Source organism: Rana temporaria, chromosome 4 (assembly GCF_905171775.1).
Source record: "Rana temporaria chromosome 4, aRanTem1.1, whole genome shotgun sequence".
NCBI classification, from domain to species: domain Eukaryota; kingdom Metazoa; phylum Chordata; class Amphibia; order Anura; family Ranidae; genus Rana; species Rana temporaria.
The window spans coordinates 183,385,769-183,413,065 of NC_053492.1; the positions used below are offsets into that span (position 1 = coordinate 183,385,769).

The 27,297-nt window shown below is 44.3% G+C and overlaps 1 protein-coding gene across 1 annotated transcript in view; it reads right to left on the minus strand.

Moving 5' to 3' along the window:
• LOC120936802 (fetuin-B-like) overlaps positions 1–27,047 on the minus strand; it is a 29,105-nt gene extending 2,058 nt beyond the window's left edge. The window contains exons 1-6 of the mRNA XM_040349461.1: positions 26,798–27,047; positions 21,583–21,705; positions 18,859–18,946; positions 10,003–10,169; positions 5,414–5,527; positions 723–809 (exon numbers count right to left, since the gene is read on the minus strand). Of these exons, the coding sequence (XP_040205395.1) occupies positions 723–809; positions 5,414–5,527; positions 10,003–10,169; positions 18,859–18,946; positions 21,583–21,705; positions 26,798–27,007 (789 nt within the window). The 5' untranslated portion in view covers positions 27,008–27,047. The remainder of the gene's footprint in view (positions 1–722; positions 810–5,413; positions 5,528–10,002; positions 10,170–18,858; positions 18,947–21,582; positions 21,706–26,797) is intronic.
• Positions 27,048–27,297: the final 250 nt, after the last annotated feature.

A 27,297-nucleotide genomic window follows, 5' to 3' on the forward strand; every position in this document is an offset into this window, starting at 1 on the left:
ATGATATGATGTACTGGATGCACAAGAAGCCGTGGTTAGTGGCCATGTTGGTCAGAAATCATAACAGTTTTGCAGAACAGTTATACATTGCAGCAATAAATCCTTAGGACTTAATCTCCATAGCCTTCTAATTTAGCACACATTTCAAAAGAGCCTCAACTTTGGGACAGCAGAAACCAGCACACAGGTCTTTGCAGAGCTGTAAACAGCTAATTAAAGCGGAGCGCCACCCTAAAGTGGAACTTCCACTCATCAGAACCCTCCCCCCCTCCGGTGTCACATTTGGCCCCTTTCAGGGGGAAGGTGGGTGCAGATACCTGTCTAAGACAGGTATTTGAACCCACTTCCGGGAGTCCACTCTGCCGGACCTGTGGGTAGTGTGTCACTTACCCCCCCCCCATTGTGTTCTGGGAAACACACAGCTCCCAGAACACAGTGGGGACCAGTGAGCACGGCGCAGCGCGACTCGCGCATGCGCCGTAGGGAACCGGGTAGTAAAGCGGCAGCGCTTCAGTTCCTGGTTCCCTCACCGAGGATGGCGCTGGGGGCAGCAGAGTGACGAGCGATTGGACTCCAGGACAGGCAAGTGTCCTCATTTTAAAAGTCAGCAGCTGTAGACGTCCGTCACACTTAGGTATTGCAGTCATGCCTGGCTGACATGAATTTTGTGGTTATAAAAAAATATGATAATAATAATAATACTAAAAATCAATTACACTTACCCTTGGGTCATAGATTTCACAGGACACAGAATATTGTTCAACTTTCTCAGGTGTATGATATGCACTACCTGTGCAAAAGCCAACATGCTGCAAGAGAAAACAAAGTTAATTCCGTTGTTGTGAACATAAATCTGTGGCATATAAAGCTATGTATAATATCCCAAATCTATATTTTATTTATTGTCTTTGTGTCAGTCGCACCAAGGGTACTTCTCACAATATATTCTTGCGTTGCTTTTTTTATTTTCCAGACCAGAATAGTGATTTTACCTACCTGGGACCATAATAGTTATAGAGACATTTGGATCAAGGTCAAATTGGAACTAGGGAGGGGGGGGAGTGGTTGGCGCAAACACTCGCAATAGTGTACAAATATGCACTTGTACATTTCAACTTACCATAGCTTTCCCTGCTCTATCAATGATAGCTCTTCACTTTCACTCACTGGCGCCATCTTTATCCCTTTCATGCCCAAGCATATTTCTGACATTTGTTGCTCACATTAAGTTCTCAAGTTAAAATCTATGGGGCAGATCCACAAAAGAATTACGCCGGCGTATCTATTGATACGCCGCGTAATTTTAAAGTTAAAAGTTTAAAGTTCCCGCGTCGTATCTTTGTTTTGTATCTACAAAACAAGATACGACTGCATCTGGGATCGTAAATGCATTTTTTCCGCCGGCCGCTAGGTGACGTTTCCGGCGAATTCCGCGTCTAGTATGCAAATTAGTTAGTTACGGCGATCCACGAACGTACGTCTGGCGCATTTTTTTTACGTTGTTTGTGTTCGGCTTTTTCCGGCGTATAGTTAAAGCTGCTATTATGAGGCGTACTCAATGTTAAGTATGGCCGTCGTTCCCATGTCGAATTTTTAATTTTTTACGTTGTTTGCGTAAGTCGTTCGCGAATAGGGATTTGCGTAGAATGACATCACCGTCGTAAGCATTGGCTTGTTCCGGTTTAATTTCGAGCATGCGCACTGGGATACCCCCACGGACGGCGCATGCGCCGTTAAAAAAAAACGTTGTTTACGTCGGGTCACAACGTATTTACATAAAACACGCCCCTATCACATCCATTTGAATTCCGCGCCCTTACGCCGCCAAAGATACACTACGCCGCCGTAACTTACGGCGCAAATTCTTTGAGGATTTGAAAAACAAAAAAATAGTTACGGCGGCGTAGTGTATCTTAGATACGCTACGCCCGGCGGATATATGCGCCACGCTACGTGGATCTGCCCCTATATGTTTTGCTAGAAAATTACTTAGAACCCCCAAACAGTATGGGGCAGATCCACAGAGCGAGTACGCCGGCGTATCTACTGATACGCTAGCGTACTTTCAAATTACCCGCGTCGCATCCTTGTTTTGAATCCTGCATTTTTCTGCATCGAGTATGCAAATTAGCTATTTCCGACGATCCACGAACGTACGAGCGGCCAGGGCATTCCTTTACGTCGTCTCTAGTCGGCTTTTTCCGGTGTATAGTTAAAGCTGGTATTTTGTGGCGTATATTTAGATCTGCCATGTTAAGTATGGCCGTCGTTCCCGCGTTTATTTAGAATTTTTTTTTTTGCGTAAGGCCCCATACACACGAGAGGATTTATCCGCGGATACGGTCCACCGGACGGTTTCCGCGGATAAATCCTCTCGAGGATTTTGATCCGATGGAGTGTACTCACCATCGGATCGAAATCCGCGCCAAAATCCCATCGCGATGACGTGTCGCCCTGTCGCCGCGATGATGACGCGGCGACGTGCGCAACGCTGTCATATGTCATATCCCCCGCATGCGTCGAATCATTACGATGCATGCGGGGGATTGATTCGGACGGATTGATCCAGTGAGTCTGTACAGACCAGCGGATCAATCCGTTGGGATGGATTCAAGCGGATAGATTTTAAAGCATGTCTTAAAATTTTTATCCGCTGGAAGTCCATCCCAGGGGATAAAAATCCGCGGAAACAGATCCGCTGGATCGTACACACCAGGGGATCTATCCGCTGGAGCCGGTCCGCGGATCAATTCCAGCGGATGGATCCTCTCGTGTGTATGGGGCCTAAGTCGTCCGTGAATCGGGATGGACGTAATTCAAGTCTATGTTAAAAAAAATTACGTCCTTGCGACGTCATTTAGCGCAATGCATGGCGGGAAATTTGGGGGCGGCGCATGCGCAGTTCATTCGGCGCGGGGATGCGCTTCATTTAAATGAAACACGCCCCCTAATCGCGATTTGAATTACGCGTCGTTACGCCGCCAGAGATAGACTACGCTGCCGTAACTTACGGCGCAAAATCTTTATGGATTCGAACTAAAGCCGGGTAAGTTACGACGGCGTAGCGTATCTCTGATACGCTGCGCGGGTGCAGATCTCTGTGGATCTGCCCCAATATATTTAGCAGAGACTCTAGAGAAAAAAATGGCGATCGTTGCAATTTTTTATGTAACACTGTATTTGCGCAGTGGTCTTTCAAGCGCAATTTTTTGGGAAAAAAATACACTTTCATGATAAAAAATACTAAACAGTAAAGTTAGCCCACTTTTTTTGTATAATGTGAAAGAGGATGGTACGCCAAGTAAATAGATACCTACCATGTCATTCTTTGAAATTGTGCACACTTGAATGGAGACAAACTATGGTACCTAAAAATCTCCATAGCTGGTGATTTTTTTTTTTAAAGGTTAACAAGTTAGGCCCCATACACACAATAGAATCCATCTGCTGAAAAATCCCAGCGAATGGGTTTCAGCGGATAGATCCTATGGTGTGTACACTCCAGGGGATCTGTTTCCGCGGATATTTATCCCCTGGGATGGATTTCCAGCGGATAAATATTTGATGACATGCTATCAAATCTATCCGCTGGAATCCATCCCAACGGATGAATCCGCTGGTCTGTACAGACTCACCGGATCCATCCGTCCGAAGGGATCCCCCGCATGCGTCGTAATGATTTGACGCATGCGTGGAATTCCTTATATGACAGTGTCGCCCACGTCGCCGCGTCATCGCCAGAGGATTTCGGCGCAGATTTCCATGCGATGGTGAGTACACTCCATCGCATGGAAATCCGCGGAAATCCTCGAGAGGATTTATCCGTGGAAACGGTCCGCTGGACCGTATCCGCGGATAAATCCTCCCGTGTGTATGGGGCCTTAGAGTTACAGAGGAGGTCTTTTGCTAGAATTATTGCTCTCACAATGACGATCGCAGCAATACCTCACATGTGTGATTTGAACACTGTTTACATATGCGGGCGTGACTTAGGCGACTAGTAATGGCGGCGATCTGCGTTTTTTTTGTCAGGCCTGCGATATTGCGGCGGACATATCAGACACTATTGACACAATTTTGGGACCATTCACATTTATACATCGATTAGTGCTATAAAAATGCACTAATTACTGTATAAATGTGACTGGCAGGGAAGGGGTTAACACTAGGGGGTGAGGAAGGGGTTAAATGTATTCCCTGGGTGTGTTCTTACTGTGTGTGGAGGGGGGCTGACTGGGGGAGGTGACCAATGCTGTGTCCCTATGTACAAGGGACACAGCATCGGTCTCCTCTCTCCCTGACAGGACGTGGAGCTCTCAGAGCTCCCGGTCTCTGCTGTCACTGCCGATCCCGGACATCGGACATCGCAGCTGCCAGGCACTCGCATCGGCTTCCCATCGATGCGCCGGGCACAGTGTTTCCCAGCTGCACGCCTCCAGCGGCGCGCGCGGGGAATGTAAATAAAAGGACAACCAGGGGCATCCACCCAGCACTTGAGAGCCGTGCTGTGGACGTCTTTCGTCTATAGCGCGGGTCTCAAGTGGTTAAATACCTGGATTGCATTACATACAGAGTGCAGAGTTCAGGGGGGTTACACACAGAGTGCAGAGCTGTCACTTGTAAACACAGAAACCAGACTTCTGTGTTTACAAGTGATTGTGGTGAGCAGGCACCAAAGGGTCTGAACTAGAGGTGGTGGAACTGAGTTCCCCCAAGTTCACCCTGAAAAAAAGCCCCAGAGAGGCAAAGCTTTCCTGGACCTCGCTAGATCAAGAGGGGGCTCAGGTAAGTATTAGGGGGACTGCTGCACGCTGAAGGTTTTTTACCTAAGATATAAAATCTTGTGCTTTACAACTACTTTAATATAACTTTAAGCAATCCTGGTTTTTATCTAATCATCACATTATGACATATTTAAAGAGAGCAGTGAATGTGACATTTAGGCCCCTTTCACACGGGGCGGACCTGCTCAGCGGACTCCGTTAGCTCAGTGGGGGATCGATCCGTTGATCCCCGCTGAGCCAGTGGATGACAGGTCTATCTTGGCTCACTATGCTGAGACGGACCTGTCAGAGCTCTGCTGTCCTCTATGGGAAATTCAGCTGAAAACAGACAGCATGTCCGTATTCATCTGATCCGCTGGATGGGTGGCAAACGTATAGCCATCCGTCTGTTTTCAGCGGATCGTGTTGGATCGGATGGCAGGTGGGTGTCAGTGGACACATCTCCACTGACATCCGCCTGCCCATAGGAGTCAATGGGTGGCCCACTCGGATCCGCCTGAAAAATGGACAGGTGGATGTTTGCCTTAGGGGGCATTATACTCCCCAGGAAAATTCACTGAATGTTACATCCACTGCTTTATTTTCCTTTAGTTACAAATGCACAACTATAAAGAGAATATTTTACTTACAGCTTTGCTATCACTGAGAGGCTTGCGGTTGTCCGGGACAGCATCTTTCTGTGTTTTCAAAACTTCAGTTTCCTTTATGGTGAAAAGGATGAAGAAAGACTGTCCAAACATCCACTGTTAAAAAAAAAAGAAAGTTTTCTACATTAAATGTTTCCTTCTTTTATGTCTCTTTAAAGCAGAGGTTCACCCTAATTGACATGTATATCTGACCAGCTTCCTTATATTCGTAACAAGTACAGTCCGGATTTTTTTTATTTTTATCCTTTACGTACCTTGTAATTCATGTTTTCAATGTACTTCTCCCCGCGGGAGTAGGCGTTTCTATGCCTAGGGGGATTGTCATCTGGGAGGTCGGCCAGATGATTGACGGCTGTTCCCCCCGGCGGTTAAGGCCCCACCCCCGTATTGCGTAGGCGCGCACGAGTTACGGGGTTTCCGAAAGAAGCCGAACATGCAGGGATGTGAGTCGGCTCTATACGGCGCCTGCGCTCTGCATGTTCGTTTTTTTCCTGAAACGCCGTGACTCGTGCGCTCCTACGAGATACAGGGGGCGGGGCCTTATCCGCCGGGGGAACAGCCGTCAATTATCTGGCCGACCTCCCAGATAACGATCCCCCTAGGCATAGAAACGCCTACTCCCGCGGGGAGAAGCAGATTGAAAAGATTGATTACAAGGTACGTGCGGTATAAAAAAAATAAAAAATTGCCAACTGTGCTTCTTACAACTATAAGGAAGTTGGTCAGATGTAAATATATTAGGGTGAACCTCCGCTTTAAAGACATAATTTTTATGCTTTGTAAATACTATTACATACAGCCTAGCATGTTGACAAAATGACTGATTGTGAACTGTTTCAGGCCCCGTACACACGGCCGAGGAACTCGACGTGCTTGGCACGTCGAGTTCCTCGTCGAGTTTTGGGATGAAGCCGCCGAGGAGCTCGGCGGGCCGCCTTCTCCCATAGAACAACGAGAAAATAGAGAACATGTTCTCTATTTTCTCGTCGAGCTCCTCGGCGGCTCCATCGAGCCAAAACTGTACAGACGACAGAGTTTCTCGGCAGAATCCGGGTTTTGACCGAGTTTCTCGGTGAATTCTGCCGAGAAACTCTGTCGTGTGTACGGGGCCTAACAGTCCCAGAGAGCAAGGTTCTATAACTGTAATATATTGTTTTTCATTTATTATCATTCTTTGGATGTGGTGGCTGCATTTGTTTTCTGTTTCGGACTAAGAACGTTTTCAGCAAATACAGAAAATACCTGTTGATCTGCCCAGAACTGCAGTGTCCTTGTCACTTCCCGAGCTTACCAGATAGCGCAAACAATTTTCTCTTTTTTCTGTAAACTAATAATCCCATCAGCTCAATGTAAAGGAGATGAACAAAGACAGACATGTTTGTAGATTGTGGATAAGAACCATAGCTTCCTCATTAGTTATTCACAAGATTACCAGGAAAAATAAAGAGGGGGGGGGAGCCTTAAAAAAAGACTAATGCAGGCACCTCATCTAAGGACTGGTAAACTGCAATCCACATCTTTTTCTGTTTGGGGGTTTAGATGTGCGTTAATACTTTTAGGGGACATTTCTATTTGTTAAAATTCCCTTTAATCCAGTTGGCTATTTGAGGTAAACTAGTTTGCTGTATATTTGGTAATCCTACCCTTACTTACTAGTTTGCTTTTAGCTGCAAGTATTATTATAATTATATTAATAATTATTATTATAAAATTAGATAAAACAGTTCTTTGGATGTTATTTTAAGTAGTGTTAACAAACGAACTTAAAGTGATACTATGGGTTCATTTTTATTTATTTTTTAAATAACAAACATGTCATACTTACCTCCACTGTGCAGCTCGTTTTGCACAGAGTGGCCCCAATCTTCCTCTTCTGGGGTCCCACGGTGGCTCTCGCGGCTCCTCCCCACAATAGATAAGCTCTATCCAGAGGGTGTTACCTTGTGGGTGTGCTCCTGTGTCATACAATCGACGTCCATAGCATCCGAGTGTATGACTCGGCCCCGCCCCCCGGTGGCCGCGTCATTGGATTTGATTGACAGCAGCGGGAGCCAATGGCTGCGCTGCTATCAATCTATCCAATGAAGAGCCGTGAAGCTGTGGGGAAAGCAACGCGGGATTGCACCCATGGAGATTCGGGGCTCAGGTAAGTAAAACGGGGGGCTGGGGGGCCAGGAACAGCAAAGTGTTTTTTCGCCTTAATGCATAGGATGCATTAAGGTGAAAAAAACACAAAGGTTTACAACCCCTTTAAGTTATACAAAACAGAGCGTGTACTAGCATTGTGAAGTCAATAAAAAAAATGTATTAGTTAAAACTAAATTATATTCACATGCAGGTCTGATAAGTAATTGTATTGAATATATTGGGGGGTTTAGAGTCGTGTGGTGGGAAGTCACGTCCTCCTTGTTTTCCTTCTAGTTGGGTGCCAAACAAGGGTCACATGTTATAGTAACAGGATCACAGTACTACACATAGGGTATCTTTATTCATCAATGCCCTGGGACAAGGCTGAGGCTTCCATGGGGGAATACTCAACCTTAAAGTGGAAGTAAACCCTCCTATTGTTTTCAGCCAAGGAAGCAGCCATCTTGACCTCTGTTTAATCTGCAACTGCCATGATGCTGTACATGTGACCTGTTATGAAACCAGCCATTGGATGGTTTGGCAGTTTGGTTGAGAGCACAAACAAATGTGACAGCTAGCATTTCCGGCATGCCGGGAATGTTAACTGTTTTGTAACTATCAAATTGAAGGGTTTACTTCCACTTTAAGGCAGGCCTCTGCTTTTAGAGATGAATGCACACTTCCACCATAACTGTTCTTCAGTTAACTCTCGGGTTCCCATGACAATGCACACCTTCTCTGTTACTTGCAATTAGAAGGGAAACACTGAGCCTTGTCCACATCCATCTGTCCATCGATTTCCACTACCATTTCCCAGTAGCGGAGTGGGCCTCTCTGTGCACCTTGCGCAGGCTCCACACTTGCACTTTAAAGCAGATTTCTTCACAAAAATGGAACTTCCGCTTTTCGGAACCCTCCCCCCTCCGGTGTCACATTTGGCACCTTTCAGGGGGGAGGGGGGTGCAGATACCTGTCTAAGACAGGTATTTGCACCCACTTCTGGGCATAGACTCCCGCATTATCTGCGGGAGTTTACGCTACGTCCGGCGTCCCCCGCCTCTCCTGGGAAATACACTGGTCCCAGGAGAGAGCGGGGACCAGTGACGGCGCGCCGCACTACTCGCGCATGCGCAGTAGGGAACCAGGCAGTGAAGCCGCAAGGCTTCACTTTCTGATTCCCTCACTGAGGATGGCGGCGGCAGCATCCAAGAGACAATTGATTGCTTGATATCGTCTGCCGACATCGAGGGCGCGCTGGACAGGTTAGTGTCCATTTTTTTAAAGTCAGCAGCTGCAGTATTTGTAGCTGCTGGCTTTTATAAAAAAATTTGGGTGGACTCTGCTTTGACTATTGAACTTTATGCATCTCTGCACAGTATGGGGACCCCTGCGGCATGAATCCACTCCCATTGCCCTGAAAGACAAACCGATGGAGGAAGAAGTTCCGACAACACCTGAAGCTGGTAGACGCTACCAACAGACTGCTTGTTAGCCTTTTTTTACCCTAGGGAACCATTTGTATCTTTACACTTCCTTATTTGTATGCACTGATGTCCTCATAACTCAAGTACCTTAGTGACCACCATGGGATGGTGCCGGTTACTTGCATTTTACTTTAGTAACTTCAGACCAGGCGGGAACAAGATTTACAAAACTTTACCTGAAAAGGGCACCAGACATCTATCCCTCCCTGGCCCACTACGAGCCCTGGACTCCCCTTTTGGGGTCTCTCTGCTAGGGGGCCCTGTGAACAGGACCCCTGTCCTTCTTATATAACACAGGATCAGTGAGTCGGATCAAGGGAAAAACTGGCCAAAAGACCAAAGATCCAGGAAAGTATTAACGCCTACCCTCCTGTTTGGAACAGCACTTAACTGGCCATTTCCAACCCACTTACATGTAGCATTACACAATTGCTATGGGATTTTGGGATCTCTAGCACATACTCCATTCTGGTGCCCTTCCACCCACATTTCCTACCTCCAAAAGCTACAACTCTGTGTGTGTCGTAACTTATGCATTTCAAGGTGTATGCCCTCTTACTCAACGCTCTGAACAAGCACCGTATTTTATTGAATCTAATAACTGAATAGACACGCTGCTCGCAGAAGCTCAGAGAAGCAGCACTGAAACAGCAGGTGTCAGCAGCACTGAACATTGTAAAGTGCAAGTGCTTGGTAAGAATTTTAACAATAGTTTACTGGGGGTTTAATACTACTACAACAATGCTGGTGTGCACTCTGCATTATGTATATACAATATATCATACCTTTTCTTTCTCTTTAAGCAATATGTACAGTTTAGTTTTATTGGTCCTTGTGTACCCTGATAGCTCTTGGGACAGTACAGTACAAGCCATATAAAGTAAATATTGATCACACATCATTATGACAATACAGAAGGTACATCACTTTGTCCCTACTTGCATACTAACTTTCTGTTACCTGTGTGCTCACTCTTTCTATGTCATCCAGTTTGAAAAGATTGGTCTGGTTGCTCTCTTGATTGAATGTTGCCACCATTTGTTCAGCTTTTGCTTTTATGCTCGGAGATATATCCCTTACAGATACGGGACAGTCAGGGCAACTTGTAACAATTTTATTGGAAGGAACTGATGCAAAAAAAAAACGTATTTAGTGTTATATGAATTGGTATATTCTGTTTATATACATTACTAATGCCTATGACTTGTATGCTACATGGAATCTACTAGTTCATACATTCCTGGACCCACAAGTATACCGTTAATGCATAACCTCTCCTCCTCACTTCATTTACCATCTGCATGTTTACAACAAATACTGGGCAGCATAGGGGTGCGCACAGGGTGTGCAAGGTGTACCCAGGCACACCCTAATCACCCTGTGCAGCACACATTCCCCCTACTGCCCTGGCTCCCATCTTCCCCCCTGCAGTGCTGCCAGTTTCCTTCCTCTCCTATTGGCTGTTGCTCCTGGGATGTTTTAGGAGTAGGGAAGGGGCCAGTAAATATGTAATTTACCGTCCCCTTCCCTTTCTGAATGAACATTGTGAGTGTTCAGTAGTGTGTGTTTGGGCTTTGGGGTGTACACCCTAATGCCATAGGCTGCACACACCTATGCTGGGCAGAATAAAGAATCTATTAATGTTCTTATACAACCTATTGCTTCGCTAACTGTTCATTTTTTTATGTTCATTAAGAGTAAAAATACAGATGAGAGATCCATTGCCATGATTTTTTCTGTAGCACAATAGTTTATGCCAGCCTTTTCTCAACCTTTGTGTCCTAAAGGGACTCTTGAAAAAAAAATGTTCAAGTCTAAAAATCAATTCATTTGCAATCATTAAGAAAAACGACTCCTACATTGGTGGTCATTGGGAAGAATGCAACTCTTAAAGTGATACTAAAGGTTTAAAAAAAATTTTTTTAACAAACATATCATACTTACCTGCACTGTGCAGCTTGTTTTGCACAGAGTGGCCCTAAACGCCATCTTCTGGGGTCCCCCAGCAGCTCTTGCGGCTCCTCCCCGCATCAGATAAACCCCTAGAAGAAGCGCTCTTCCGGGGAGGGGGGTTACCTTGCGGGCGTGCTCCCGTGTCCAGCATTTGAAGTCCATAGTGGCCAAATGCAGGACTCGGCCCCGCCTCCTGGCGCCCACATCATTGGATTTGATTGACAACAGCGGGAGCCAATAACTGTGCTGCTATCAATCTATCCAATCAAGAGCCGAGAACCCGGGACATTTCAGGGCTCAGGTAAGTAAAACCGGGAGGGCTGGGGGGGTCGGTGACTGACAAAAGTTTCTTCACCTTAATGCATCCTAAAACAGAAGGGTTTACAACCCCTTTAAAGCTGATACACACAGGTCGAATATTGGCTGGTCTCCGCCAGTTCAACAGAAACCGTCTGACATTTGGCCAGTGTGTACAGCAGCCTGTTTGACACAGGCAGGTCTAATGATCAGCTTCTGTCAAACAGGCATGCTGGAAAACCAGCATTCGATCAGCACTGCCAGTGGTGATCAGTGTGTTCTGGCAGGAGCCGGGGCAGTTCCCCTGTCAGAACACAAGGCACAGTGGGGCAGATTGCAGCATTAACATTGCTTAGTTAGTAAGGTGAGCTCTGTTTTTTTTTTTTTTCGTTCAGTCCGCTGGGTTGAGCGGAAAAAAAAACTTCTCTAGCATGTACTTAGCATTACAGTGGTGGTCAGAATGCCTCCCTTTCCCACAGCTAAAAAGATCATTGGTGTAATTCATTCTGACCCTGGCCCTGGAGCTATGCAGACACCATCAAATAGGAGGTCATGCCTCACAGCTCGATGAACCCCTAGCAACCTCTGAGGAACCCTTGTTGGGAATTGCTCGTCTATAGTAATGCATATTGGCCAAGGCTTCAACTTTTTATCCTGTGTAGGCAATTCTTAAGACCTGTACACACGATCGGTTTGTCCTAAGAAAACAGACCCATGGACTGTTTTCATCGGTCAAACCGATCATGTGTGGCCCCCATTGGTTTGTTTTCCATAGGTGAAAAAAAAAATAGAACATGTTTTAAATTTTTCCTATGGATAAAAAACAGATAGAAAAAAAATGATCGTCTGTGTGGAAGTCCATCGGTCAAAAATCCACACATGCTCAGAATCAAGTCGACGCATTGGATTGGAACCATACTGAAAGGCAAAAGTGCCAATTATGGTAATTAGTCGGAACCACTGCACTGCAGTGATGAAAACAGAAGGCATTCTACTGGATCCATTGTTTTTAACTATTTTAATATATGGTTTAATGGGGGATGGGGACATTATGTCTAATAACTTTTTTTCCTATGTTATCAGATAACTGATTAACGTATTCACTTGGAACCTTTGTGGTTATATTGTTTTAATGACCTTTAATTGATCCTATTGGATCAAAAGACTAGTTCATCAGGTTGAGAATATCAGTTTACTAGCCCCCACAGGCAGGGCTGGACTGGAACAGAAATTTGGCCCTGGACTTTATCCAGACTGGCCCACTTTGACAGGTCTCTCCTATGGCGGCCAGACAACTCCCGCACCCCTCCGGCCACCCAAGCCCCCTCTCCCCCTTCACTAGCCGTTCTACTTTATTAGAGTAGAACGGCTGGTACTGGTACTCTTATAGGCAGTACCAATGTGGTAGCTAGAAATTATTTCCCCCGGGGCAAAGAATCAGTTCGGTGCCCCCCTTATGGGACAAGATTAGGCAGAAGTGAGAAACTCCCAGGCCATAGCTGTTGAGTCAGCTGTCTGTCCCCTCCCCCCATGCTCTTCTGTCGCCCCCCCCCCTGCTCCTCTGGTCCTCCCCCTGCTTCTTTGTTCCCCCCAGGTGAGCGCTGCGGGGAGGGAGAGACAGAGGAGCGGAGGGGGACGGCAGTCCGCTGTCACTTAAGCCGGCCCACTGAGCCATCGGCCCACCGGGAAACTCCCTGTAGTCCCAATGGCCAGTCCATCCCTGCCCACAGGAGGGCATAGCAGCTTATCTGCCCTACATGGGATACAATTCCAGTGTCCCTTAATGGCAGTGATTAAAGAGGGAGTCACATCTTTTTTTTTTTTTTCAGCTCAATGCCTAAAGCATTTGCCTTGTACTGAAGGGCAATCAGGCTATAGTATCATCAATGCAGATTGCCTTTAAACTTGTAGCCCTCCAGGTACATGGACTGTAGCCTGTATGCCTGGTGTGCAAGAATGCTATTTTGTTTTTATTTGGAAGCCACCACACATTTAAAAAAAAAATTGTGTTACCTTTCATGATTGTATAGAGTGAAAAAATACATAGTTTTTTAGAGTAGAGTGAGAGTTTAATTATCTAGGGTGTCAGAGTGGGTCTGACTGTATTTATGTGGTAATAAATATATAAAATAAATGTGGCGCTAACTCAAATATAATGCACTAATAAACAGATCAATAACTATTAACACACATAATATATTTCAAATCCATAACTTTAATCCAATCTGTGACGTGTCAGTCCACAAAAAGTGAAAAAAAGTGCATGTGTAAACAAGTATAATTCCTCAAATCTAAATGTGCCGCCCAATCGGCGTATAATTTGTTATATATAATACTGTTTCTCTTAAAGGGGTTGTAAAAGTTCGTCTTTTATTTTCTAAATTGGTTCCTTTAAGCTAGTGCATTGTTGGTTCACTTACCCTTTCCTTTGGTTTGCCATTCTAAATGTTGTTTTCCTTTGTTTGAATTTCTCACTTCCTGTTTCTCCTCAGTAAGCTTTCCACCATCATCCGAGCGGTGGAAAGTCATTTAGAACAGCTTACTGAACACCTTACTGAGGAGGAACAGGAAGTGAGAAATTCAGACAAAGAAAACAAAGAAAAAAAACATTTAGAAGAGAAATTGAAAGAAAAGGTAAGTGACCCAACAATGCACTAGCTTAAGGGAACCTATTTAGAAAATAAAAACCGAACCTTTACAACCCCTTTAACCATTTTCTATGCATGTTATGTTTAGTTTATATGCTGCCATCTAGTGTCCTTTTGTGGTAATGCACAGTTTCTGTATTTTCTTTGTCTGATCTATTACACACTTCCTTTCTGTGTAATGCTCCACCCCTTCTTCCTGACTTTCTTTTTCATCTGTCATGGCTGAAGCTTCAGGCCGCATGTAACAAGGGCACATGTATTCTGCATTGTAAGCTACAGACAGTATCATCTTTTGACCGCACAATACTACAACCTGTTCATCTGCTGTAACCTGTCATCTGATGTATTCTGATGTTTGGATTAAAGCAACTTCTGTGAACAGAATCGGTATTGGTGAGTTCAAGCTATCTGATAAGGAATGTCCTCAGTGATTATATCTGCTTATACAGGCCAGGCATAGAGGTCTCACAAGGAATAAGTCGCTTCACAACAATCTGAGTCAGAATACTAAAGTTCAAAAAAGTGCATAAGCAAACAAAAGATTTATAAGTTGATGGTAGAAGTGCAGCAATCAGGTGCAGGAAAAACACTGATTCTTATAACGTGTAGTCACACTTGCTTCCACCATCCGTAATCCACCAGGAGTGTGCCCCAGTCTCTCACCTCAAATAAAGATCTAGCGGATCTAGCAGTGCTTCTGGTAAGTGTTAATCTTAATGGCACTCTCCGCTTTACTCTTCTCCTTGGAGCACCAAACCAGGCAAAGGTCCTCTGCTTCCATCCTCTGCTTCCAACCTGCCGCGCTGTGACATGTGCAATGTGACCAGGGGAAGACATTGCACATGTCACAGTGCGGCAGTTTGGAAGCAGAGGATGTGACCACGGTTTCCTTATCTTTTTGAGCCCTTGAGTAAGTCACATGATCAGTGACGCAACGCATCGGGAGGAGGCGGGTGATGTCCCTTCTGGTTGTGGCCGAGACAGTAAATCCCTAAATTGTATCAATGCTGAATGTTTCTATTTTACATGTAAGTTGCTGCTTTGAATACATTATTTTATATGGAATTACTGCACTATGGAGATCTCCTTTATCTTGTAGACATGTGCATTCCTTTTCGTCCGAATGCATTTTTGTCCGCAATTCATGTACTTTCGTTATCGTTTTAACAAACGATAACGAAAGCGCAGAAAACGAAAAACCTAGAGATCCGTAATAAAAAATGCGTTATTTTCGTTTTCCTTGCGAATAACAACAATTCGATATAGAAGGAGATTCGACATGACGCTGACTGAATAGCAATCTAAAGTAGATAGTGCAGCGCTAGAGGAAAAGTCCAAATAAAGATCATCCAGGTGATTCTCTTATAAGTGACTGACAATATGAGGCATGCAGGTGATATAGCGTGGGTTAACAGGAGACCTCCACCAATAGTAACAATGGCCGCTCACCTCACTGATAATAAAAAATCGCTTTCCCATAAGGGTCAATCCCAGGCATGTAACAGCATAATCCAAGCAGGAAAGGAATACATCTCAGGTAATATCAGCATGGATGGCAGATCTCAAGTAATATCAACATGGATAGCAGCCATGGAATCCGATGTAAGAAAAACAAAACATAGTGTTTCTCCGCAATAACCAATATAACATTTAATAGTGAAAATACACTTACATAAAAAGCACTATATCCAGTGCTAGGAATCAAATGCAAACAAAAACGCACACAGCATGGTCCGATAGATGGCAGCGGGTGACGTCACGTACTTCCCTACCGAACGTTGCGTCCCAAGGGCGGGACTTCTTCAGCGGATGTCACATCCGCTGAAGAAGTCCCGCCCTTGGGACGCAACGTTCGGTAGGGAAGTACGTGACGTCACCCGCTGCCATCTATCGGACCATGCTGTGTGCGTTTTTGTTTGCATTTGATTCCTAGCACTGGATATAGTGCTTTTTATGTAAGTGTATTTTCACTATTAAATGTTATATTGGTTATTGCGGAGAAACACTATGTTTTGTTTTTCTTACATCGGATTCCATGGCTGCTATCCATGTTGATATTACTTGAGATCTGCCATCCATGCTGATATTACCTGAGATGTATTCCTTTCCTGCTTGGATTATGCTGTTACATGCCTGGGATTGACCCTTATGGGAAAGCGATTTTTTATTATCAGTGAGGTGAGCGGCCATTGTTACTATTGGTGGAGGTCTCCTGTTAACCCACGCTATATCACCTGCATGCCTCATATTGTCAGTCACTTATAAGAGAATCACCTGGATGATCTTTATTTGGACTTTTCCTCTAGCGCTGCACTATCTACTTTACATTGACTCTTAAGGAATTTATAAATTGAATCCTAGTGCATAGCTGCTGATTCTGTTTTACCTGTATATTGCGCTGATTTTTTTACTATTTCATTTATCTGAATAGCAATCTGTCTATCGAACCTGATATTCTACTACACACATAAGGTACTTTTCGACATTATAGAGCAAAGATTCAACATTATAGAGAAAAGAAAAGATTCGACATTATAGAGAAAAGATTCGACATTATAGAGAAAAGATTTGACATTAAAGAGAAAAGATTCGACATTATAGAGAAAAGATTCGACATTATAGAATAGATTCGACATTACAGAGAATAGATTTCGACATTTTAGAGAAAATAGATTCGACATTATAGAGAATAGATTAGACATTATAGAGAGAATAGATTCGACATCCACATTATAGAGAGATTATAGATTCAAGTAGTCATACAACATTAGAATTCTTGTAGGCGGAATATTTGACCGGAAATGTACGATTCGGCGTAAAATTTCGATGTTCCGTCAAATATTCTTTAACCATTCGACAGAAACCAAGTATATCTGGATTTTCGGACGAAAGCTATTCCCAACGAAAAACGAAGTAAATCAAAACGATTTTCGGGAGTAACTAAATACATTTATTTTTATGACGAAAACGAAATTACGAAACAAAATATTTCAGTGTGCACATGTCTATTATCTTGTATGACCCTTGAATGGAGGAGAGTAGAGGAAATTAGGGAGGATTTATTTAGTACAGCAGGAGAATACTGTTTATGTTTTATCCCCAGCTACTACCTTACACCTTTGCCTGGTTTGGTGCTCCAAGGAGAAGAGTAGAGCGGAGAGTACCATTAAGGATAACACTTACCAGAAGTGCTGCTAGACTCGCTGGGGTCTTTATTTGAGGTGAGAGGCTAAGGCACACTCCTGGATTGCGGATGGTGGAAGCAAGTATGATTACACATTATAAGAATTAATATTTTCCTGAACCTGACTGCTCTACTTCTACCATCAACGCTAAAATCTTTGGACATGCACTTTTTTGAACTTTAGACTTGAGGAATTATACTTGCTTGCACATGAATTTATGAATTTTGGACGGATACTTCGCTGATTGGATTACAATTATGGATTTGATTGATGTATATTATGTGTATTAATAGTTATTGATCTGTTTATTATTGCATTATATTTAAGTTAGCGCCACATTGATTTATTATATTTATTCTGTTTTGTGGGGACACTTTTTTAATGTTGGATGCCAGTCCCTGAGTATTCACTTTGGTTTGTGCATTAGTTTTTCACCTTTTTATTTATGTGGTAATGAAGCCTTTTGCAAAAGCTTTGAAAAGTTAAATACAGATATAAACTGGCTGGGGCTCTGCTCAGACCGTGAGGCTAAATCCTATTGTGACATTTTATATCATCAGTTCTTAGGCAGGCCATACATTATGCAACTATCTTTGCTTCAACCATAGAAAGAAGGAAAGAAAACTGCTAATTTGCCCAATCAACACAGTTAGTGTTAATGGGGGAATCCCTCCGCTGGAGCCATTGTATTTTAACAGTGGGAGCTTTCCCAGTGGTCAGAATACAATGATCACTGCTGGCAGTGATAATAAAAAAAAAAAACACAACAGGCTGGTGGTACTGAAGTTGATCGATAGATAACTGCAGTATAACCAGCCTGCCCATAGATGGATTGAAATTTGGGCTGGTTCCTGCTGAACGGGTCGAATAGTGATATATCTATGGCCAGCTTCAGAATGTTTGCCTGGGCAAAAAAAAAAATATTCATTAGATTTCTTTAATGCATGCACATTTTCCCATGCAGTGGAACCTCTGATTACAAGCATAATCTGTTTCAGGAGAATGCTCGTAATCCAAAGTACTCGCATATCAAAGCAAGTTTCCCCATTGAAGTCAATGGAAACGAAAATAATTTGTTCCGCATTGACTTCATTGGCATGCAATACTGCATGCGGCCAGAGGCGGGGGGCGCCGGAGAGCCTCGGAAACGTCCGGAAAGGCCCGAGGACTTTTCGGCTGATCTCGGCAAACCTCGGAAACACTCCGTTCCCAAGCATTTCCGAGGTTTGCAGAGGTCAGCTGAGCTGTCCTCGGGCTTTTCCGAACGATGCCGATTGGTACTGCACACCGTTTTGGCCTGAATCCTGCTCGTTTTGCAAGACAACACTCACAAACCGAGCTAGGATATTTTAAAATACAGTGCTTGTATTGCAAAGCACTCGCAATCCAAGGTTCCACTATTTTTGTCTCTTCAAAAATGCTGCAAGTACAGAAAATGCCCGTTGATCTGTTAGAAATCCAGTGAGCTCATAAATTCCTGCCTCTGTTCTGAAATCCTAAGCAATGGTTTCAGCCGTGTACATTTGACTTCTGTGGACTGAAAAACACATGTCATGTATGTTATGGAAATAAGGAAAAGGGGATGTGTTCTGTAGATCTAACACACTTCCTGTCCTTGACAATCACCGCCTCTAAGGACGGGCCGACTGCAATATATTACATTTTTGTATTTGGATTCAGTAATACTTTAAATTCTCTTTTCAAGTGCATGCTTTTTCCGATCTTGCTCTTACCTGTACCCAACGTGCAGTTGTAAGACAATATTTTCAGTATTCTCCATGGCTTGCTCATGTACATGATAGATTTGCATTCCCCAGCCACCTACAATGAGAGACATTATTGCTTAGCCTTCGTCAAATATCTTTGACAAGAACTCTGTGTTGGTAATGTTGTTCACCATTTAATGTCATTGTAAATGTCAGACATGAAATATGAAGAAAGCATATCCCCCTATAGTGTCATTTCTGTCTGCTGCTTTGTTCCTCTGCTATCAGCATGAATCACTTGTGACAAGTTTTCCTGACACCAAGAGAAAAATTGTGACGGGGGAGGGAGCTCCACGAAATTGACAGCCTCAGCTCTGTTCATGTGTGCTGTGGGAAGGGGGGCGTGTTGCTTCCCTCCAATCAGCTCTCAGACTTCTCACTGAGCTCTGCAGTGTGTAACTTCAGCTCTCTCCCCCCTTTTTTTTAACTTACAACAAAGCTTATAAATTCAGCACTTTGAATGAATATAGAGAAGAGTGCAGATAAACATGCACAACTTATGTCTGTGTATCACCTGAGGATAGTTCATTCACTCTGTATATGCAAGGGTTTACAACTACTGTAAGGTAACCTACCATTGGGAGATTTCTCTCATGTCCTATTCTCGTGACAACATTTGGATTTTCCGACAGCTGTCACTAAGACAGAAGGCAGGGGGAACTGTTTCTAACAGGAAAAACTTTAAGTGGTATTAAATGCATGAATCTATCCATTATGCATATAAGGGCGAGGCGAGGATAGAGGGGGCGGCACCCCTGCACCCTTAATGTAGGATCTTTTGCCTTTATTTTCAACTGGTTCCAGTCAGTAAGTTTGTTATTTTTTTTTTCTCGGAAAATCCGGCTGTGTGTAGCTTCCACCTGACTTTTTTTCTCGGAAGTCATATGGACCTTAGATAGAGAACTTGTTCTCTTTCTTTCCGTCGGACTTCCGAAGGACTCACGGCGGACTTTTGCACGGTCAAAAGTCTGACCGTCTGTACAAGGCATTAAACTTCCTTCATCAGCCGGCAAGAGAATCTTGCCAAGAATCTCGTCAGGAAAAAAACATAGTTTTTCCTGACGAGATTCTTGGCAAGATTCTCTTGCCGGCCGAGTGTACACACACTCCATTCAAAAGAACCGCCATTCTTTTGAATGACACAAACACAGTGACGTCATCGACTACGACGAGCATGCGCTCGTCGCATTCGATGCCGTCGCCGCCATCTTGCTTTATCCTACCTATGCCTTGGAAGTTACCGTACATGCGTCAAAGTCATTTTGAGCATTCACGGGTTTCCATGGATAGGTAAGTATACACACGCTCGAGTTTCTCGGCAGAAAAACACTGCCGAAAATCTCACGACGAGAAAATAGAGAGCAGGTTCTATTTTTCTCGTCGAGATTCTGGGCAGTTTCCTTGACGAGAAACCTCAAAGCTCTGCCAGCGGCTTTCTTGCCAAGAAAACCGTGCGTGTGTACGAGACTTTACACGAGTTTCCCCTCCTAGGGGAAGATTTCCTCCCCTGTTTCCTCCCTCAGTTTGTAAGCAGGAGTCATTTGAAAATTGGATGTTTGGAACTAGGGGACCAGGGCTCAAGTCCTGCGGGAACGGAGTTCCTGCACTTTTTTCACAGCAGGAACGCAGTTCCCTTTGCAGGACTGGAGCAGCCGAGAGCAGCCGAGCCGCCTGAGCCAATCCTTCACTAAGCGGCGATGCCCAGCTCGAGTCACTGTCAGGGGCAGGCGAACCTTAGTAATCCTTTATGTTACTGGCCGCTTCCTGTATATGGATTCATCAGGTAGTGTGCAGGTATTCCGTCACTTCCCCGATGCCGCAATGTCTCCTGGGAGACATTGCGGAGGTCTGCCGCGATTTAGAAAGAACTTGCTTAAAAAAAACAGTGGATCTTGGGTGGGAGTTCCCACACTTTTTTCCCCAGGACTTGACCCCTGTAGGGGACCACCTGTATAGTGTTTTTTTTGTATGTTGTATGAATCTGTATGCAGTGTGTAAATGTGTTGTATGTATGTGTATGCAGTGTTTACATATATTGCATGTATGTCAATGTATGTTGTATGTACTTGTATGCAGTGTGCATGTATCTTGTATGTATATGTATGCAGTGCCTATGTAGGTGCATAGGTAGTACTGCTATGCCATGTATAAGAGGGTGGTGGGGAAAAGAATCAAAAGAGGTGCTGTGCGATGTGCTTTATTTACTTTTGACTCTTAAACTATAATGTATATGCTACATACATCTGACCCCTACACTCTGAATTATCCACTCCTGACCCCCACACTCTGTACATAACACATCTGACCCATGTATTATGTGTGTTTCCAAGCCCAGACCCCTGCACTATATACGTTATCCACCCCTGATCCCTGTATGTAACCTATCCAGAACCCCTGTACCATGTACATTACCCTCCCCGGACCCTTGCACTATGTGCGTTACCCAACTGACTTCTGCCCCATGTACATTGCCCAACCAGACCCCTAGACTATGTATGTTACATACCGCTGACTCTTGCACCTTGTACATCAGCTCAAGTTTTAAGCCCCTCCCACTGTTAGCACAGTTGTACCAAACTCACCATTTGCCACTGTCCTTGACCACTGCTCCACCCCCATTCTTAGGAATTCATACTTCCAAAAGTTCCCAGGTATGGAAATAACACAGATCTTTTCTGTTCAAATATTTACCTCTTCATGAAATGATCTTTCTTTATCACAGTCTTTCCACTTTTTCCTACTTAAAACAGAACACCCCGTCTCCTTGGCATCAAAGTCTATATAATAGAGAGAGGCACCAGGTATTTTCTGGACCTAAATTCAGACGAGATAAAAATGAAATAAACAATAATTAATTAAACAACAAGTGTGTTCATCAATGCATACAAATGAAACAACATTTGTGAGGTCTATCATTTTGCCATCTGGATTTTTTCTTTTACATAGATGCATTATATAAAAATGTTGTTTTTGGATGTAGAAACACCATCATAACTATGCTGTATGTCCTGACATGCATGTTTGTGTGCTGAAGCATATACTTTTATATTTGTTAATTGCCTTGTTAATTGCCTTCTGTTTTGGTAAAAAGAGTTTTAATCTTATTACAGGATGTAAAAATGCTTCAAGAAAAATATGGAACATTCATGTAATAATATGAATTATACAACATTGCTGAAAGCACATAGGTGTGAATTGAGTCCTATATGTTCATGCATAAATATACACTATATTGTCAAAAGTATTGGGACACCTGCCTTTACACACACATGAACTTTAATGGCATCCCACTCTTAGGCCCCGTACAGACCACCGAACATGTCTGCTGAAACAGGTCCGCGGACCAGTTTCAGCAGACATGTTCGGTCGTCTGTACAGCCGAGCGGACAGGATTCCAGCGTACATTTGCCCGCCGGGCTTTTTTCCAGCGGGCAAATATTTCCAAACTTGTTTAGAAACAGCCCGCTGGAATCCTGTCCGTCGGACATGTTCGGTCATCTGTACAGACCTACCGTACATGTCCGAGCGGCCGCCATCCCTCGCATGCGTCGATTGACTTTGACGCATGCGTGGAAGCATTGAACTGGCAGGGCCGCGCACTTCGCCGCGTCATCATCGCGGCGACGGTGCGGCCTCGTCGCCGCGTATCGAGTACGTGCGGATTTCTGTATGATGGTGTGTACAGCCATCATACAGAAATCCCCGGGCAGACATGTACGCTGAAAACGGTCTGGTGGACCGTTTTCAACGTACATGTTTGCCCGTGTGTACAAGGCCTTAGGGGCAGATCCACGTACCTCATCTTTCCGCTGGGCGCAGCGTATTTAAGAGATCGCCGTAACTAGCTAATTTGCATACTCGACGCGGAATTCGACTGAAACGCCACCTAGCAGCCGGCGGAAAAAATGCATCTACGATCCGACGGCGTACTAAGACGTACGCCTGTCGGATCGATCCGAGATGCAGTCGTATCTTGTTTTGTAGATACAAAACAAAGATACGACGCGCAAAATTTGAAATTACGCGGCGTATCAATATATACGCCGGCGTAATTCTTCTGTGGATCTGGCCCTTAGTCTGTAGAGCTAAATATTGCATTGGCCCATCCTTTGCAGCTTTAACTCTTCTGGGAAGGCTGTCCACAACCTCTGCAATTCAGCTGTGGTGAAACTACAAATCCCATCATGTGAAGAAATAATTCCGGACGGCTGCACTTCCAAAAATCCTTTTATTGAAGCTTCATATGACAAGTGGTTGACAGATGGAGCAGGGGAAAAAGAGGCAGGCACGTTTCGCGCAAATTTCAGCGCTTAGTCAATAAGCTGGGCTAGCACCTAACTAGTGTGTGTGGGGATTAACCAGAGAAGCTTTTCTTGTTTCATGCAAATTCCATCATGACTTTTAGTTTCACCACAGCTGGAGGTCTGAGGTTGCCTACCCCTGGTCTATAGGAAGTCAAGTTCCTCCACCCCAAACTCGCTCATCCATGTCTTTAAGAGTTCCCTTTACTGGAACTAAGGTTCCAAACCCAACCCCTGAAAAACAACCCCACACCATATTCTCCCCTCCATCAAATGATTTGGACCAGTGCACAAAGCAAGGTCCATAAAGACATAGATGCTGCTGTAATTCATGGACCGGATGCATGAATAGGGGGTGTCCACGGCAGCCATGGATAGATTCATGCTATGCTGCTATGCATGAATCTATCCATTATCATATAGGGGGTGGAGTGGAGAGAGGGGGCGGAGCCCGAAATAATGGGCCACCACTGAGTAAATCCCTGGAAGTCTGTAAAGCTCAAACACTTTACAATCTGATTGTGCAATCTCCTTTAGATCTACCATCAACTATGTAGTGCAACGGTCTGCCTGATTGGATACAGATTGATTGGATAGATAGGTGTGTCCTTCTATTAAATCGTTTTAGTTCATCTAAAGGAGATTGCAGATTTTACAATCAGATTGTATAGTGTATGGCCACCTTCATTCACCTAAAATACACTAGTCCTGATTAGGGATGAGCTACGGCGTGTTCGCACACTCCACATGCAGAGCCCGCCAGGAAGTCTGTGCGGCGCTGCGCTAATCACAGGCAGGGAGACATTGTCCCGATGCGCGGCTGCAGAGATCGGGAAATGTCTCCCTGCCTGTGGTTAGCGCAGCGCCGTGCAGACTTCCTGGCGGGCTCTGCATGTGGACTGTGCCAACACGCCGGAGCTCATCCCTAGTCCTGATTTCAGTGCCATTATTTGTTAATGGCACCCCAAATGTGGAAGCAAGCGTGCATTTTGCTGCATGCAAAAATGTGTGACAAACTCTTCCATATGCGTAGACAAACTCTTCAAACTCCATATGCATGTCATGGAAAAAATGCGCCAAACAACAACATGTGCGTTCCCACTATACTAGAATTGGGCCGGAAAGTAAAATTGGTGTGTTTCCACAAGAACAATGACAGCTGAGTGTCTCCATCTACTCCCTCCTATGTACTTGTATAAAGCTGGCCATATACTATGCAATCTGATTTTACAATCTCTGCACGTTTTTCTTTAGATTTACCAAAACGATGGAATTGGAGAACCCACCTGAACAATCCATTCAATCTGTAGCAACTCAGGCAGGCCCTTGCACTACATAGCTGATGGTAGATCTAAAGGAAATGATACAGTTTATGGCCACCTTAAAGGAAGAAGCAGTAAATTGGGTGGAAATAGAGTGGTAAACACACCCTACTCTGTGATGCAGTAAGCCAGTGCAAGATGGAATATGAAGTTTCCTGCATTGTCACATGATAAAACAGGAAGTGATGGTCTTGGAATGCATTTTTTGAATTCCTTTTTGTGAACTGAGAGTTGTAGATTCAAAGCTGCCATGGACTATGTAAGTGAGAGATAAGCACATTGGGATGGGTTGGACAGAAAAGACATTAGAAAAAAAATGAAATTCTGCCTGGAAAGGTGAACTTAGTCTTTATTATAGCAAGACAATCACAGCAAACTAACCAAAAGTCATCCCTACAAATTTTTGGAGAAAAAAAAGGAGCAACTCAGCACAAAGGGCTAGATTCAGGTAGCTTTGCGCATTGTTACGGCGGCGCAGCGCATCGTATTTACGCTACACCGCCGTAAGTCAGAGAGGCAAGTGCTGTATTCACAAAGCACTTGCCTCCTAAGTTACGGCGGCGTAGCGTAAATGGGGCCGGCGTAAGCGCGCCTAATTTAAATGAGGATGAGGGGGCGCCGTCCGTGGAATTTCCCAGTGTGCATTGCTCCAAAGTACGCCGCAAGGACATCATTGTTTTCGACGTGAACGTAAATTAAGTCCAGCCCCATTCACGGACGAGTTACGCAAACGACGTTAAAATTTTCAAATTTCGACGCGGGAACGACGGCCATACTTAACATTGCGTACGCCTCCTAATAGCAGGAGTAACCTTACGCCGAAAAAGCCTAACGTAAACAACGTAAAAAAATAGCGCTGGGCGTACGTAGATTTGTGAATCGCCGTATCTAGGTCATTTGCATATTTTACGCCGAAAACGACGGAAGCGCCACCTAGCGGCCAGCGTAAATATGCAACTAAGATACGACGGCGTAAGAGACTTACGCCGCTCGTATCTTAGCCTAATTTAAGCGTATCTGGTTTCCAGAATACGCTTAAATTTACGACGGCGTAGATTCAGAGTTACGACGGCGTATATACTGATACGCCGGCGTAACTCTCTCTGAATCTAGCCCAAAGTATTTAGGAAAAGGTAGCTTCCCAACCATGGCTCCAGTCATACAGACCAGAAAAAAATCTAATTCAAAAAGTGGCACAGTCTATCCTAGTGAGGGTTAATTGGGAAATGTTTTTGGATACTATATTATATGATTAATGATATTCTACAACATATGCCCTATAGAAGAAGAGCTTCTTATGCCTACAGTTTTTTAAAACGAAAAATCAGTGGAACTTTCTAGAGCTGATGAAGATTCATGCAAGCATAGACGTCATCACAAAAATGACTGTACCCTCTGAGAAAACCACTATTTGATAGAAGGGTGTGCTCTAGCTTAGGAAGATGGCAAAGTCACTGAATAGCAATCTATGCTTTAGGTCAGTGGTTCTCAACCCTGTCCTCAAGTACCACCAACAGGTCATGTTTTGGGAAATTCTCTTAGATAACATAGCTGTCCATAATGCCAAGCCATTGACTCTGATTTAAAGCACCTGTGCAAGATAAAGGAAAACCTGCAAACATGGCCTGTTGGGTAGGGTGACCAGACATCCCCAGTTTCAGGGGACAGTCCCCTGATTGAGGACACTGTCCCCGGACCAAGTCTGTCCCTGGTTTTGTCCCCAGATTGGATTTAATAGGGGGCAGGGGCAATTTCAAAGACAGTCAGTGCAGAATTAAAATAAAGAAAAAAGAATTACATCCCCCCCCACCGCTCTGCCATGCCTACTAGCATAGGGGGGTTGTATTTTTCCCATTATCTGTGCCCCTTTCTGATGATCATGTGCTGGTCGGAGCGGCGGGAATATTTCTTCAGTTTCGGGCGCTTGCCCATTCACCACCGCTCGCATGTTCTTCTGCATTGGCTCAAATCCTGGCCAGCCACCTGCCTATCTCCTTGCCTTCCCTGGCGGAGTGATCTTCCTCCGCTCCCCATCCAGTAGTAGCTGGGGCCCAGAGAGTAAGACTTGAGAGTCTGTGAGGTGGGCGGCGACGGGCAGAGAGTCGCTGTTTGCCTCCATTACTAGTAAAGAAAAAATATGTCCCCGGATTTCATTTTAAAAATATGGTCACCTTACTGTTGGGGGTACTTGAGAACCACTGCTTTAGATCAAATAAAGTATGTAGCTCAACAGACACATTCTACCAGGCCATGGTATGTACTTACTGCAAGAATGTCACTTACCTTCTGTTCAAAAATGGACCTAGTGCGAAAAGGCTTTAAGAGAAATCCTTTTTCCTGGTCTTCATTGATCAGGTCTGTTGCTAGGCCAACCAGTGGGTTTGTTTCATTGCAGTTTAAAGGGGTTAAGATGGGGAAGGGGATCTTTGGGGGGCTTGTGGCAGAGCACAATGACAACAACAAACACAGTGCTAGTGCAGAGACCCGCTCCATTGTGATGGTTTACCACTGATTGGACCTGAACTATTTCATTCCGCAGCATCCCATTATATACTCTAGCTCTTAATTGTGGACTCAAGCTTTTCTCCTTGACCCCATCAATGAAGTACTACAAATAATTGGTAAATGATTAAAGGCTTGTCCGAATTGCCAAACACTACTGACCTTTTAGGGACCAGGTTGATGTCCAGTGTGTCTGTTTATCTCTAGCAAACTGACCGATCAAATAGTTTTCCACTATCTACCTTTAAACAAATGGTAAACAATAAAATATAGACTATAAC